The sequence below is a fragment of the Tetrao urogallus genome, assembly GCF_951394365.1.
Source record: "Tetrao urogallus genome assembly, chromosome: Z".
Taxonomy (NCBI): Eukaryota; Metazoa; Chordata; class Aves; order Galliformes; family Phasianidae; genus Tetrao; species Tetrao urogallus.
In genome coordinates, this window is record NC_136816.1 from 32,523,430 (window position 1) to 32,539,938 (window position 16,509).

Below are 16,509 nucleotides of genomic sequence, written 5' to 3' on the forward strand. Positions count from 1 at the left end.
GCATTTTTCTTCTTCAATTATGAACTGCAAATACTCAATGAGCTTTTTATAAGGATATCAGCTTCTTTCTATGTGTATTGTCCAATCATTAATGATTTTGATGGATTTTTATCATTTTTTATATATCACTTGGCTAAAATCACTTCTTTTTTCTTCAAGTAAAGTGAAAGTATGTGAACATTAACATCAAATATGGAAAGCATAAATGTAAGAGAATAAGTCAGTAAGCCTATATTCATATAATAATAATAAATACTCCTCACTGCTGTTCTGTATGCATCTCTTAAACATAGGAGTTTTTAATTAATTTGTGTATTGTAATACAGAATCAAGATATCCCCTGAGTGTCTTCCCGTCTTTCCTTACTGCTGATTTTGGTAAACTGCTTGCTGGGGACTTTAAAGATCTTCTAGTGAAATTTCCCTTAAAGGAGTAAGGTCATCTACAGGTAGACTATGTTTCTCAGAGTCCCATCCGGACTGTCTTTGAATGTCTCCAGGGATGGGGCACTCACCACCTCTCTGGTTATCCTGTTTGAGTGCTTCATTATCCAAGCTGTACCCTGGGCACATTGCTGGCTCGTGTCCAGCTTGACATTCACCAGAGCCCCCACGGTCTTTTTGGCAGGGTCAAATCCTTGAAGGCAGGTTCAATCCTTTTTTTCTCACAGCTTGTACTTGTAGTGAGATGTTGCTGCAACCCAGGGCTTGCATGTGACTTTGCTAAATCTCTTGAATATCTCCATGGCTTCCAACTGATGAGGCCTGCAGTATTTGGTTGATACTGTTTACTGTTTAACATAGAATCATAGAATCATAGAATTGCAGAATTTCTGATTTTAGAGGTTTACGCTTGAACCTGTCAAAAAGAACTTTGGATATTTGTCAATGGAATATTGCAACGGAGTAAGGTATCTGGAAGTGGAAATAGAAAAGATCAAGGAGGTGTCATATCCATCTGTATAAATATTTAATGAGACAGAGTCAAGTTCGATCTAGTGTTGTCCATTGTCAGCAATAAAGCAAATGGGCATGAACCAAAACACAAGAAATTCCACTCAGATATTATAAAAGTTTTTTTACTGTGATGTTGTTTGGATTGCCATTGGTTGCCAATGTTGAGAGTTGTAGAGTCTGTATTGTTGATATAATTTAAAACTTCACTAGAAATGGCCCTGAATAAACATGCATAAATGTGTGGGGAATTTGCATGAGATGACCTCAAGAAGTATCTGTCAACATCAGCCATTCTATATTTCTATGACTTTACTCCCATCCTGGACAGTTACTGAGAAAAAGTAATTTTAACATGTATTCCAGCTCTAAAATCAGCTTAATCAAAATTATAATTTCTTTATGACATCAGTAAAGTAACATTTGATGAAGAGTACAAGGTCCTACTCATGACTGACAGGCCTTCATTTCAAAATGTTTTTATTATTAGGTGTATGATAATAATATTTTTAATTACTATGTAGCTATTTAGATTAATCTCAAAAGTTGCTCAAATCCGTTCCTTCCATGAAGGCCCTAAAAATTAATGAAATATAATAGAAGTTGGATTTTCATTTTATAATTATTTATTATTTGGTTATTTGGAATAAACTGCAGATAAATTAATGGAGATTTTCACTCTAAAAATACAACATAAGCAGAAACAAAGAAAGTACTTTGTGTCTCAAATGTCAAGAAGAATTTTCAGCATGTGAGTTCTTCATCAAAGGAAGAATGGGAACAAAAGAAACATAATACACTTTCCTGAGCACAAATTAATCTTGAAATATTAACAGACCTTATATTATATTGAAGTAATGCTTGTTTCTTTAAGACTCGCCATTATACTTTTTTTTTCTTCATTTCTTTACTTCTAGAGTCCGAAGTGATCAGTTTTGATGGGAAAAGCTGCCTAATTTACACATTTAAACAGGAGCCTATGTCTGCATTGAAAGATGTGATTTCTCTGAAGTTTAAAGCAATACAAAGTGATGGAATTCTCCTCCACAAAGAAGGAAAGGATGGAGATCACATAATCCTGGAATTAGTTAAAGGAACGCTATCCCTACTCATTAACTTAGGTAAAAGTTACAGTCTCAGAAATTCCAATATTGTTATTAAATATTATTTGACTAGTGTTTATTTTTGTTTGTTAAGCAGACTTAAAAATATAAGATAAACTAGCAGCATATTTCTGAATATTTTTATGTGAAATTAATAGTTTCTTGTTTTTCTTCTCTCAAGGTGATTATAAAACTCATTCTTCTAGTACCCAAATTAATATTTCCCTGGGCAGTCTTCTGGATGATCAACACTGGCACTCTGTTCTCATTGAGCGCTTTAACAATCAAGTAAACTTTACAGTGGATAAACACACTCATCATTTTCATGCTAAGGAAGTATTCAGTTATTTGGACCTTGACTATGAGGTGTGAAAATTATCTTTTCTTTATTACATTTATTAACTTTGTTAGGCAAATTAAACAAAGAACAAAAAGCAACACAAACATCCAAAAGGGTAATCAAGGAAGTTTAGTGCTTCAGATTTCAAGGATTTTCTGTCTCCTGAAGTAATAAAACAGAGAAGTATTCTTAAATTCTGAATGTTGCAGCACACATTTTTAATAAACTGATTTTTCCTCTCAGAATTAATTTATTCAAATGCTTTCTTTCCTGTAAGTGCTAAGCAATATGTAAACTTAGCTAACTAGCCCGTCCAAATTGTTTTACTATAGGATAAAATTATTTTAAAAGAAAAGTCAGAGTAAAACAGTGACAGAAATGTTTAAGGGAAAACTTATATTCCTGTTAAATCTGGGAAATGCGTGGTCAAAAAAATATTTTTCACATATGGTACATGCATGGAAAGAAATAGACATAATTTGCAGTGAAAATTTACAGCTTATGGTTAATAAACCAATATTTCATTTTCTACTATGGAGACTGTCTGAATTACATTTTTCCTTTTCTGTTCATTGGAGAGGATGACACAGAAGATTGACTTGAACCTGCATATCTAAATTATTTCATTCTACCCATTCAAGATCTTAACCAGCTAAGAGAAAGATATACTGTTCCATGTTTTCATTATCCATCTCTCACAAGATTGAAGAAATAAGTTCGAATTAAAATTTCTGAAACTAAGCCAAAATAATAAGACTTGAATCATCATACTTAAAGAAATAACTAATTAGGAATACTTGCTGGTTTTCATTAATTGGCAAATAGATTTATTTTACTATGAAGGCTGATCAAACTGTCTGACATGGAAGAGCAGATGAAGGAAAGGTATGGCATTGAATTTCTCCACAAGAGAAAAAATGAAGACATTCATGGACACTTACTGAGTGCTTATGGAGACCAAACAGGGGATGTTAGCGCAGTGAGGCAATGAGTGATGCATTTATTGAGTATTATTATTGTACTCTTTGTATCTGTTGTAGTTTTAATGGAAATATATAGAAGTCATTACTTTCAGGACAAGCAATATAAATGAACGTTTATTACAGAATCATTCTTCCTCTCTTCCAGTGTTGTCAGCATAAGATAGAAAGGAAAGCAAAAACAAGAACAGAAGTATGAATACCACCAAGAGACTATGAATTGCTATATTAAGAATTGAGTTCTTGGTTATAAAAAATTCTGAATTTTGTTAACTCAATTTTTTTTTATATTGTGGTTGAAATAATTTTTCCCTGTATGTAAACTGAATTCAAAGATTAAATGATACTACAGAATAAAAAGATTTGGCTTAAGCAGACCATCCTTTTGAATGTCAAAAACAGTATCTCTGGAATATGTTAGTTGAAAAGTATGCCTTAGCTTATATCTTATTTCTGATGGTGACCAAGAGTGAACACATTGCCAGAATATAACTCAGGTCACTCTTGTGGCAGTGCTTTTCTGTAAAAATATGTTATATTGTAATAGTTTATCCCTCAATGACTTACTTAGACAGATATATTTTTCAGCTAATAGCATTCAATACGTTGTTATTTTAATTAAAGTTTTATTACCCTGTTCTTTTAACATGATTTTTATTTGTCATACAAATAAATAGTCAAGAGGTAGTGATTCAGTATTGGCCAATCTATGTCTTTGTCTCTTACATTATTGGCAACTTTTAAAATTTAGAACATAACTTAATAGTACTATTGATTTATCATTCTAAGCTCAGCTTTGGAGGGATCCCAGTGTCTGAGAAATCAGGATCACGGAGAAACTTTCACGGGTGTTTTGAAAATATACACTATAATGGAGTGAATGTCATTGACCTGGCCAGAAGGCGTAAATCTCAAATCTCCTTTGTGGTAAGAGATTTGTACAAATAATAATAATTATACCAATGATACCAATAGTAATAATAATAAAAAGATCACAATCACTTTCATATTTAACCCACTGATACAGAGTTATAATAAGATCTGTGCTGTTGTGTGAAGTAAAATCAAGAAATCACTGCTGCTGTAGATAGTCATCTCGCAGACAAAGAAGAACACATTCTATTTTCAGGTCGTAGCTAGTGTTTATATCGTCACAGAGTTATCTAGATATATCTGTGCCCATGACAGGGGAAAAGCAGACCCACAGAACATATAGTCATCAGGGGTATGTTAGTTCTTCTCTTCTGAGAGCCAGCTATTCAGAAAATTGGCATTCCACAGAATTGGGCATTAACTCTTTAACTCCCAGTGCTTTACATGTTGTTATGATATTATGTTATGATGTGGAATGCTAATAATAAAAATCAGAAAACCATGACATGTATGTGTGTGAGATCTTAGAATTGTATGGTACCTCCCTGTTGTGCACATATGGGAAGGGAGTGAAGCAGGAAGTATCTAAAATTGTCCAGGTTCTGGTACTGACTTCTGATCCTGACTAGTAAAAACACAAGCAGTATATTTTGAAAGCTGTCTATTCCTGAGGTTGCTGATCCAAACTGTTTTCTCTAGAACATTATAATTTGATACTTAAGTTCTACTAGTTAATTTATAATGTCCATTTTTTGGAGAGCAGTAGTTTATGTTGAGGGATTTAATGCATATATTGTGACAATGCCAACAAGTATTAGTGTAAAGACACATATCAGTGTAAAGACAAACCATTTAGATAAGCTGTTTCAATAACTAAGCAACTTCCTCCTGTTGCAGAAAGTGTCTTTTGTTTCTTTTTCAATAGTACAGGAATGTTCTCTATTAGCAATTTTTTTTTTTTTTTAACAGCCAGCAAATGCAGAGTTATAATAGAAACAAAGCTCAAATAACTAAATATGAAATTCTATCTTTTTTTAACTCCAAATAATTTGATTTGGATTTCAGTTCAGAATGTGAAAATTCAGATATGATAATTTGTCTTAATGAATGTCAGGTGCCTCCTTCTTTGTGATTCTCACTGGAAATACTCCAGTATAATCTAATTTGATACCTCTGTACAGAATCCTGCTCATGATGATGGTAGATTCTGCAAAGGTTCTATGTGAACTGGGAAAAATGGAATTATTATTTAGAATATTTTTGGAATACAAGTGTTCCAGAAAGAATCCATGCTAAATAATCACTCTGCGATCTATCAGGCAACCGTTGCAATACTGTGGAGGAGGAATCTGCGTATGGTAGGATTTTAGCACTTAACAAATTTACTCAATGTTCTACCTGCTTTTTCACTATGGGTCCATTCAGCTGATCATTCGTATATCTATAGCTGAGTTCATAAAATAGAACCTTTATTTATTCATATATTTTCACTGGAAGAAATGAAAACAGATGAGCTTTAATATCTGGCCATAACAGGCTGGTAAACAATTCTATAGTTTCGTACTCTGAGGTCAAAGTTTTATGTACAATCCTAAGTTTTAAAGTTTTCTGTGCTGAAATAATTAAATGTACTTTTAAATCTTAAGACATTTATCCTTTTTGTAATCAACTGCACATAACAAATTAGTTCAAATGACAGTGAATCACAAGGTGAAATAACAAATTATATCATTATCATGAGTCATAAAGTATTAACCAAATACAATGGCAGATACAAAAAATACATTATTTCTGTTGCAGTATCCTTATCTCACTTAGTAAAACCACAGGTGCAGTTACAGCTAAATCTCAGTGTTTTTCAATGAGCGTATCATATCATAGAATCACAGAATCATAGAATGGCCTGAGTTGAAAAGGACCATAATTATCCTCTAATTTCAACCTGCTGTGTGCAGGGCTTCTAACCACTATACCAGGCTGCCCAGAGCCACATCCAGCCTGCCCTTTAATGCCTCCGAGAATGGGGCATCCACAACCTCGCTGGGCAACATGTTCTAGTGCATCACCACTCTCTGAGTGAAAAACTTTCTCCTAATATCTAACTTATACCTCCCCTGTCTTAATTTAAAGTCATTCTCCCTTATTCTATCACTATTCACTCTTGTAAACATTTGTACTCCCTCCTGTTTATATGCTTCCAGCTTTAATACTGAAAGGCCACAATGAGGTCTCTCTGGAGCCTTCTCTTCTCCATCTTCAGCTTTATTTGGGAACCATGTTTTCAGAAGTATTTAAGCACAAAATGAAGATTAGATGCCTAAGTACAACTCATAATCTTGTTCAGACAAGCTCACTGGGAAATAAAATTATATATATTATAAATAGTCCTTTTCTTTTCTAAAGTACGTATTTCATATTTCTAAGTAGTTTCCATGTGGAACTTTCTCTGGTTATTTGTGAAAACTAATACTCAGTGAAATCTTCTGTTGCATTGAATTAGAAAAAATGTCCCTTGATCCAGTAAAACACTATATATTTTTCTCTCTCAGTGAATCTGTTTAACTCCTGAAGTATTTTTCAATCAAGCACAAGGTATAGAATCAGACAATATTCACTTGCAGATTCTTACTGCACTTTGCAGTGGAAGATGTATCTGTTCTTGTCAAATCATTAGGTAAATGTTTCCCAAGCATTTTCTCATATACTTGATTTTTAGATTAGCACATTCAAAAGCTTTAAGCATTAGGTTCCATGAAGGATATTGTTTCCAAACAAAAGTTTTTTTTCTGGTTTTCACCAACTGTTATTAATACCATACTTGTTTAATTTCTTTCTAGGGCAACATGTCCTTCTTGTGTTTAGAGCCAAAGGTGGTTCCAGTTACATTTCTCAGCTCCAGAAGTTACCTGGCTCTGCCTGGAATTTCTGGGCAAGAAGAACTAGCTATAAGTTTCCAGTTTCGCACCTGGAACAGTGAAGGAGTTCTCGTATTTAGTAAAGTAAAAGAAGCTTCAGATGGTTTCTTCATTTATCTGAGTGATGGGAAAGTTAAAATCAGTATTCATAAGCCAGGAAAACCACTGACTGACATTACTGCAGGTAATAGAAATGAAAAGTAATAAAAAGATGAAACAAATAACAAGATTTCTATGAAAAAAAAAGAAGTGAAGAACCATATTAACTAGAATCTATATTGTTGATAGATTGTGCAACTACACATTTCTAATCTCAGTGTTTCTAAACATCTTATTTTCTCAAAAGTGCTTGTATATGCATATATAGTTTTCGATTTTTTTTTCTCAGTGATTGAGTAAAAATCATTACTAACAATATAGGTTGCAAGCTGAGTTCTTATCTTAGCTATATAATATATAGAGCTCCTCATCCAAGGAGTGTGTGAGAACACTTTCAGTATGATGTGCCAACCAGTTTACTACTTACGTGATGAAGGTAATATCTTAAGATGTTTCTTACTATTTGTCAGTAAATTTACAAGGCATCAGTAATTCATTTTTAATAAAGCTATACATTATTATTTATGTTTTGTTATTTCCATCAAGACTCAGTTAGAGAGCTTTCCTTTTTACATGTTACTAAATACCAGCCAGAGTGAGTTCTCATACAGGAAAGATAAGACCTGAGAGATGGCTTGAGTAGAAGGAAGTCCAAAGGTTACATGAAATTTGTTAAAAGGGGCTATGACATGCGTGGCTTTTCTATGAACAAAAAAATAGCTTATCTTGAGCAATAATGAAGACAGTGCTAAGTCCCGCTATTGCTAAAGTAGTTAACAGATATAATAATAATAAATAAACGAAATAATAGTCATTTAAATTTCCTCCTATGATCTGTTTTATATCCCCTATCGTTAAAAAAAGTTATGCTAAAGAGAATGAATATTCACACAATGAATTATCAGTAAGCAGTAAAAATAACTTATCTAAAATGATCAAGTGATCCTTTTATTGCTTGGTGATATGAAAGAGACGAAGTGAAAAGCAGAGCTAAGGAGAGCAAAGAAACTATAAGAGGATTTGAAGATAAGACTTCATAAATCTTAGTTGTGTGCCTTGTTCGATTTCGATTGATTCTTACTTCAATTTCTGGCATGAAAATTACTTTGAAGAATGTAAGTAAATAAATAATATATAGTTAAATACAATTCCAAATCTCATTATCTCTTTACAGTTGCATAATAAATAAATGTAAAATTATAAAATGCTTAATATTTTAATTCTGAAAAGGACTGTGAGCCAGTAATTGCCACACATAACGTTAAAATTTACATAAATACTTTGATCCTTTTTCTGTGGGTGACACTAGGATCACCCTTAGTATTTGTTATAATCTAAAATAACTGATGCACAAAGAGCACCATTTTAATGACAAGTAGTTTACCCAGGCTCAACATCGCCAAATGTCAACTACCCAGCAAGAATGTCAATAGCATGTAGTTAATAGTGATGAATTCAGCTTATGGAAGATATTTCAGTTGCAGTTCAAATAGGTCATATGCATTAAAGAAACTTAAACCATGCATTTTAGAAGACCAGATGAACAGAGTGGCACACATAGTAGCAAAAGTCTTGCGTGTTGAACAACTTATTCCATTTCATAGTTGCAAAATATGTATTATCTGAAACACCCTACAATAAATTTTGACATTCTATGCTGAAAAAGAATTTAATAATATTATGCTTTATTAAGCTTACTCTTCATGAGGTTTAACAGGAGAAATTGTTTCTATTGTTGTGAAGACAAACTACTTAAAAAAGCACCTTTCTTTTAAGAAAGGAGTTATCTACAAAAACCACATGGAGAACTTTTTCTTATGTTTCTAAAGTGCTTATTATTACACTCACTGAAATAAATCAAGCCTCCATTTAGAGATTGAGTAATTAAATTATGGATGGCTGGACAGATTTGTTAACCTATGGCCCAGGACCTATTACCCAGTTTTCACACACATGCAAAATTTGATAATTAAATCAGAGCACACTATTTTGTGCACAGTTCTTCAATTCATAATCATAAGTTTAAATATTCTTTCAGTCATACACAAAAAAGAGGATAATTGTATATTAATTCATGAGTGATTAATTACAGTAAGTTCCCCTGAGACCTCCTATGGATAGTTTTTTAATATGTTATAGAATCATAGAATGGCTTGACATTAAAAATTGCCTAGTTCCAAACAAGCTATCATGGGCAGATTTAGCAACCACTGGAATTGGTTGTTAAGAGATTTGAATATATCCATAGTTTGGGCTTTCACGACTTCTCTGTGCAGCGTGTTCCAGTGCCTCAGCACCCTCTGAGGAAAAATTTACTTCTAGCATCTGATCTAAATCTCACTTCTTTCAGTTTAAGACCATTCTGCTTTATCCTATCACTATCTTCCTGTGTAGAAAGCGAGCCTCTTCTTAAAAACTCCCATTAAGTACTTGAAAGCAACTAGATGGTCTCCCCCGATTCTTTTTTTCTCCAGACTGAACAAGCTCCACTCCTCAGACTTTCTTGAAATCATAGAATCATATAATTGCTCAGGTTGGAAAAGACCTTAAAGATCACTGAGTCCAACCACAACCTAACCATACTACCCTAACTAATAACCCTCCACTAAGTCATGTCCCTGAAACCATGTCTTCATCAAAATGCAGTACTCCAGATGGGGTCTCAGAAAGGCTGACTACAGTGGTACAATCATGTCCTGCACTGCTCTGGTCATAAGTTTTAGTGCAGCCTAGGGTGCTATTGTCCTTCAGGGCTGGACGTGAGTACATTGCTGACTCATGTCCAGCCTTTTGTCCATCAGAACACCCAAATCCTTCTCCAAAGAGCCTCTCTCAAGGTGTTCTTCTTCCACTCTATACTCATGTCTGAGATTTTCTTGACCTAGGTACCACAAGTTGCACTTGGCCTTGTGAACCTCATTCAGCTCATGTGGACCCATTTCTTTAGCTTGTCCAGGTCCCTTTGGATGGTATCCTTTCCTTCTTTTCTATCAACTGCACCACTTGGCTTAGTGTGACCAGCAAACTTGCTGAGAGTACACTTAATCTCACTGTGTCCCAAAATGGAACTGTTCCCTTCCCTTCCCTTCCCTTCCCTTCCCTTCCCTTCCCTTCCCTTCCCTTCCCTTCCCTTCCCTTCCCTTCCCTTCCCTTCCCTTCCCTTCCCTTCCCTTCCCTTCCCTTCCCTTCCCTTCCCTTCCCTTCCCTTCCCTTCCCTTCCCTTCCCTCCCCTTCCCTTCCCTTCCCTTCTTTTCGTGTATTAAGTAACATGGTAGGAGATGTAACAGTCTCCAGTGTTACATACTTATAATTTCATTTCTTATTGGAAGATAATTCTACAAATAAATTGCAGACATAAATTGACTTAGTTACTAGGAAACTAGAAGAAATCTCAGACTCAATTGTATGTATGATTTTTTTATATTTTGAAATCAGAATTTCAATACATTTCATGAGATTGTGATGTAAAATATGAAAATGAAAAATAAATTTTAGCACTTGTAAAGTGCTATGCAACATGACTTTTCTTGTCCATAGTATTAAAAAAAATAATAATGTTTTTCAAGTTATTAATCTACACTACCTTCCATTGACTGTTAAACAATGCAACAGTACCAAAATATAGCTAGAGCTAAAATAAGCATACTTTTTTTTCTTACTCTTCAGCTCAACTACTGACCCTAATACAAAACACACCAGCCTGTTGATTACTCTGTTATATTAACTGCACTGATACGAAGCTGGAGATCTTTAAAATCTAGGGAAACTGCAGTCACTACCTGTACATTGCCTGTAGGACTGTATGAATACTTTTTACTGGAAGATTATTCTTCTGTGTGTGAACATCTGATAGCCAGATGTAATTCCTTTTATGTTATTTTATACTGTGTCGAATAAAGTTTCCAGTTTTTATTTTAGTACAAATTCCACCCTTATGAATATCATGAATGTGGATTTTTACAGTAGTAGAAAATGCGTATATCATTTTACGCTCAAATTTATTTAATTTTGATTATGTCTGTAAATACAATATACCTATTAGTATCACCAAATGCCACTTCTCATAGAAAATTGAAACAAAAAATAAGTTATAATTGGAATGTAATCAGAAAACCATTGACCACAGCTCTCAGTTTTCTTACATTAGAAAGGGAAATGGCAGCTTAAAGTGCAACACAGAGATAAAGCAATCTGTTTATAGTAGTCTATATCTAATTCCACTTTGTCTGGGGATAAAGAAAAATGTTAGTTTTATTAGAGGATAAGATTTTTTCTTGTACAAGAAACAAGTCTGGGAAATGGCGTATATGTCTGATAGTCAGTGTACTACAAACACTTTTTAAATGATAAATGATAAATCATTTGCATCTATAATGCAAATCTAAGATTTATCTCTTGGTTGTATGTTCATCTTTTATTTAAGCTGTGGTGGCTAACAATATATGGGTCCTACTTATGAAGCTATTTAGCTATTTAAATCTTCTGATCTTATTTATTTTTTAATTTTCTTCTATTTGAACAAATCCGTTAACTGAAAAATATTTTTCTAGAAAGTAAAACAAATTCTAGTGAGGATTATATAAATTTATGAAATATCAAAAGGGAAAACATCTTACAACCTAGATGCTCTGCAGTCAAGAAAAGACTTTAAATAATTCAAATGTTGTAGCCTTTGTTGTTCTCTGACAGAAATATCACTTTTTGAAGAACTTTTCAGAACGTAATTGACTAAAATTACTTATGTGCAGATAATAATAACAATGCTACCAATGAATAAAAAGTGTGTAAGATGATATTGACATGATGGTTGTTGAAGATTTCAACATCTATAGGAGTTTGCTATTTCACTGAATTGTTTTAACTACCTTTGATTTTAAAAGATGAAAAAATCCTTGGTTGTAGTAAAATAAAAAATATGCGTGTTCTCTGAGAAATACTATATTAGCCATTAGAATGATGCCTTGACTATTACCTCCTTAGACTGAGAAAATACTTTTTATGTGCATTGCATTAATGGATGCACTATGGATAATTGGAGTAGGAGTGCTATAACAATAAAGTTCAATTGCTGAAGTACAGAAGTGGGCAAATATTCTGTCTTCACAGAAGACTTCTGTTCCTTATTCTTTAATATTTTGTCCCTTTCATTGTCTTTTGGAATGATTGTTTTCACTGTGATTGCTACACTGATCTCTTTTCCTTTCAAGTTTATAATATATAGATAGTATAACTAATAATGAGTGTTTGTATTTTTATTTATTTATTTATTTTCCTTCTAGGTATTGGATTAAATAATGGCCAGTGGCATTCTGTATCCTTCTCTGCCAAAAGAAATCGTATCAGTTTAATAGTGGACAATGATATGTTCTCATCGGCTCATGCCTCCATACCTCTACAAATTTATTCAGGAAATACATTATACTTTGGAGGTGAAACATATTCCTTATTTATGCTGGAAATATCCCACAGTTAAACATTTTTTTTTCTGACGTATCTAAACAAACAATGAGAATGATTTGACTCACTTTAAGTCTTCTATATCTGGCTCAGATATCTATCACAGGATTTGTTTTCAGGGATCTCTATCATACCCTTTATGCTGAAGTTTCATCCAGGTTTTATAATGCTAAGTAGAATAAATTACCATCCTAATCCTTCCACCAGTTTTTAGAACACAGTTTTCTAGTATCATGTTCTGATTATTAAATATAACCTGACTGACAATCATACGGGCACAAAAAAAATCTGTCTTGCTACATAGTCATTCTGCTGCTAAATCACCTTTCTGATAAGAATTATATTCTGCTCTAGCTTCAAATATTCATTCAAAGTATATGTTTTCTTACTTACGCAAGTATGTTCATTGGGCCCATATTTATTCAGTACATGACACACAATCCTGAAAATTGTTTTTGGTAACTACAGGACAATATTATTATGAAGAATATAACTGGTCCCTAAAGCTATATTTAGATTACTTAATTTCAGTCTGGCTCTCTTTGTAAGTAGGCGAAGGAATATCATGAAGTGTTTAGTCAATATTCACGTATATTTTTACTGATAGAATTTTGTAAGTTTCTATAAACCTAAAGCAGTTGGGAAGGTAGCAATATGAAAAAGAGTCATTATCCAGTACTAGCTTAAAGTTTTATCCTTTACTAGCATAGGAATTAGTGAGCGAAAAATTTATTTAAAAAAAAAAAAAAGAAAAAAACTAAAAAACGTATACTAAGCCCTATATGCATCTGAACCTAATCTTTCTCCACAAAATAATTCCTTTAATAATAGGTTCTTAATAAATTTTTTATTCACGAGCAGAAAATGAATTTAGGAACTGGACATTTCAAATCTTGTATTTAGCCTTGTCTACTAAACATATCTCCTAATAAAGCTGATATTCACAGAAATACATGAAGTATTGGTCTTGCGTATAAAAAAAAATCTAAATTTTTCTATGTACTTTTGTCCAGATTCCCATGCTTCTGAACAGGTGCTTTGCACTACTGAACATTTAGGACTAACGTGTTTATAAAGTAGAAGTGGGCAATTGCAAAAAGGAGCAAATTTACTTAGGTATTATAATACAACATTTGCATTTATCTTATGTGTGTGTATATGTTGTGGTGGGGAATTAAATGCAATAATACTGAAAGTACCTGTTGCATACTCACCCCTCAGGTTCTCTGAATCTCATTTTAGTCAAATCAGTATCTTATCTTAATTTGGGGAAAACACAGCTGAAGCCTACTAAACGTAGAAAGTTGTTTAGTAAAATTTTAGGTCTTATGCCACTGTCAAAAGTAATAGACCATATTTTGACCTTAGTCCATGTTCATATAATACTGTCAATTTTCTTGCTGTTTATTGCTAAAACATGAATATCAATCTTCCAGGAGAAATGTCCTGTAAACACAATCGTTAGTTTACTTGCTTTAATTAATACTGAATATGCAAGAAATATGGAAACTTATTTGAGAAAAAGCGTAACAAACATGATGTGATTTTAGCATTGTGTCAGCATAATTCCTGGTCAAGCTATCATTATGGGTGTATCTTATTTCTTAGAAAAGAACTTTCCAATTAGAACGGAAAACAACAAAAAACAAAACAAAAAAAAAAAACCAAAAAAAAACAAAAAAAAACACCCAGAGATTATTTAAATTTGCAATAAGCAGTTGGGGCAAATTTCATTATCAAAAGATTTTCTTCTATCTTTGACATTTGGCTCAGAATCACATGGAGTCTCACTTTCCAGAATACTATCTATATTATACTTTTACTTCAAAAGAGCCAGAAAACATTTTTAAAAGCCAGAGTATTAAAAAAACAGAGAAATTTGCTGAATAGTAAAATATAAGATGTAAAATTTCTTTTTTGTCATACTTTTTTTTTTGTTTTGTTTTGTTGTTTGTTTGGTTGGTTTTTTGTATAAACATCACCAGAATTGGAGTAATTTTCAAATGAACATGAGATTTTTACCTCAAATAAATATTTTTATTTATTTATTTATTTATTTGTTTGTTATCATCTTATTGCATGGTGCTATAGAAGATTTAGATGAATCTGTAATGGACTGTCAAAATGTCTGTGATGCTGAAATGTTATTGGTTTTTTATTTGTGAAGTTCAAGGATTTGTCTTCTTAGAGCAGTATATGAACTAATGAATACTTTCCTTTAGAATGTTTGCAGTAATTTTGAAAAGTTTTGTGTCACACTAGAGAAGAAGACACTGAGAATCTAGTTACTTGTTTCATTTCAAACATAACTAATTTCCTACTGTATAATCCTTAAAAAATATTAATACTTTTAAAGTTGTTGCACGTTCATTTGAGTGGAAATATTTTCTTCCGGTGTTCCAGCATAGATATCTTCTTGTTGGCAATACAGATATAGTTGTTTTTTTTTTTTTTTGCTTGTTCACTTCTTTTCAGATCATAAACTCTACATTTTCATGCTTGATGCAGCCAAGATTATCCTTGATGTCCACATCTTCACTCATTTTTAATAGTCTAGGAATAGTAGGTTTACTAGAATGTCTTTCCTAATTGGATCATTTCATCAGGAAATAGCTTTCAGGCTTCAGAAATCTCTGGATGGCTTGGAAAAAAAAAAAAAAGAAATAAAAATTAAAAAAAAATCTCTGTACCTCTGTATTTACTAGGTCCTTTTGGTATTATTAAACTTCAGTTATGTCTTGTAACTTTTCCAAAGCAGAGTCAACCTATATTTAAACCTGAGATTTTGTGCTGATGATCATTCACTAAGTGTTTTCATGTCGTGCTTATGGGTACTTAAAAAAAGTACAGAATTATTTATTCTTGCTCAGACATGCCTAATCAGAAGAGGTTATGGATAAACTTGTCTGTAAAATTTACAACACCTAGGAATTATCAAATTCTAGTTTATTTTCAGGGTATTATTTTCAAGACATTTTTTTCAGCTTCAGACATTATGCTTCTTACAGGCTGCCCTAACCTTGGAAACAGTTTGAAATGTAAAAGTTCCTTTGGTGGCTTTCAAGGATGTATGCAACTCATTTCTATTGGTAATGAAGCAGTGGATATGATCTCGGTTCAGCAAAATATTTTTGGCAATTTCAGTGACCTTCAGATAGATTTATGTGGCATTACGGACAGGTAAGAAAAATCTATATATTATTTTCAATCTTTTTAATTTTTAAAGCTAACTACATGACAAATGACCAAATACAAAATTGCCTGCTTCTTTTATAGAATTCAGAAGTCTAAAACACAGGCATTGTACCTAGAATAACAATTAGAAATTAGTTGTTGATAAAATGAAATTTAAATTATGGTATTTGAGATTAAAGATATTTGATATTTCTGACTACCTTTTCTTACTAATATTTAAAATTTCTGTTTACTAGCATTATAGACACAAAACCTCGTCTGTGATATTTGAAGTCGTGTTCATTATTTGAAATCCTCTTTTCTTTACATGATATCGCTGCTTCTTTTATTTTACTAACCTGAAAATATGGTGTGTATTATTCATCACAAGTGATCTTGTTTTAGGCTTCAGTCATAACTAATTGAAATTAGTGTGAGAGAGTATTTTTTAAGAGTGATAAGTTTGGACAGCTTCCTCTGAAAAGATGAAAGTTTATACACCTTTCCCAAAATTGAAAATGCAGAAAAAAATTGCTCAAGTTCAGTGTGGTGAAGTAAGGGTTTTGCAGAATTTCAGAGGCTTCAATGGAGAGAGTGATTGAACACACAAGCAGG

At 32.7% G+C, this 16,509-nt stretch overlaps 1 protein-coding gene across 1 annotated transcript in view; it reads left to right on the top strand.

The window, feature by feature from the left end:
• The window catches only part of CNTNAP4 (contactin associated protein family member 4), a gene marked incomplete at both ends in the record, with an annotated part of 193,079 nt that overhangs the window by 126,754 nt on the left and 49,816 nt on the right, over positions 1–16,509 (top strand). Inside the window, 6 exons of the mRNA XM_079548789.1 lie at positions 1,871–2,074; positions 2,238–2,422; positions 4,166–4,303; positions 7,087–7,348; positions 12,543–12,692; positions 15,729–15,900. Coding sequence (XP_079404915.1) covers positions 1,871–2,074; positions 2,238–2,422; positions 4,166–4,303; positions 7,087–7,348; positions 12,543–12,692; positions 15,729–15,900 — 1,111 coding nt within the window. The remainder of the gene's footprint in view (positions 1–1,870; positions 2,075–2,237; positions 2,423–4,165; positions 4,304–7,086; positions 7,349–12,542; positions 12,693–15,728; positions 15,901–16,509) is intronic.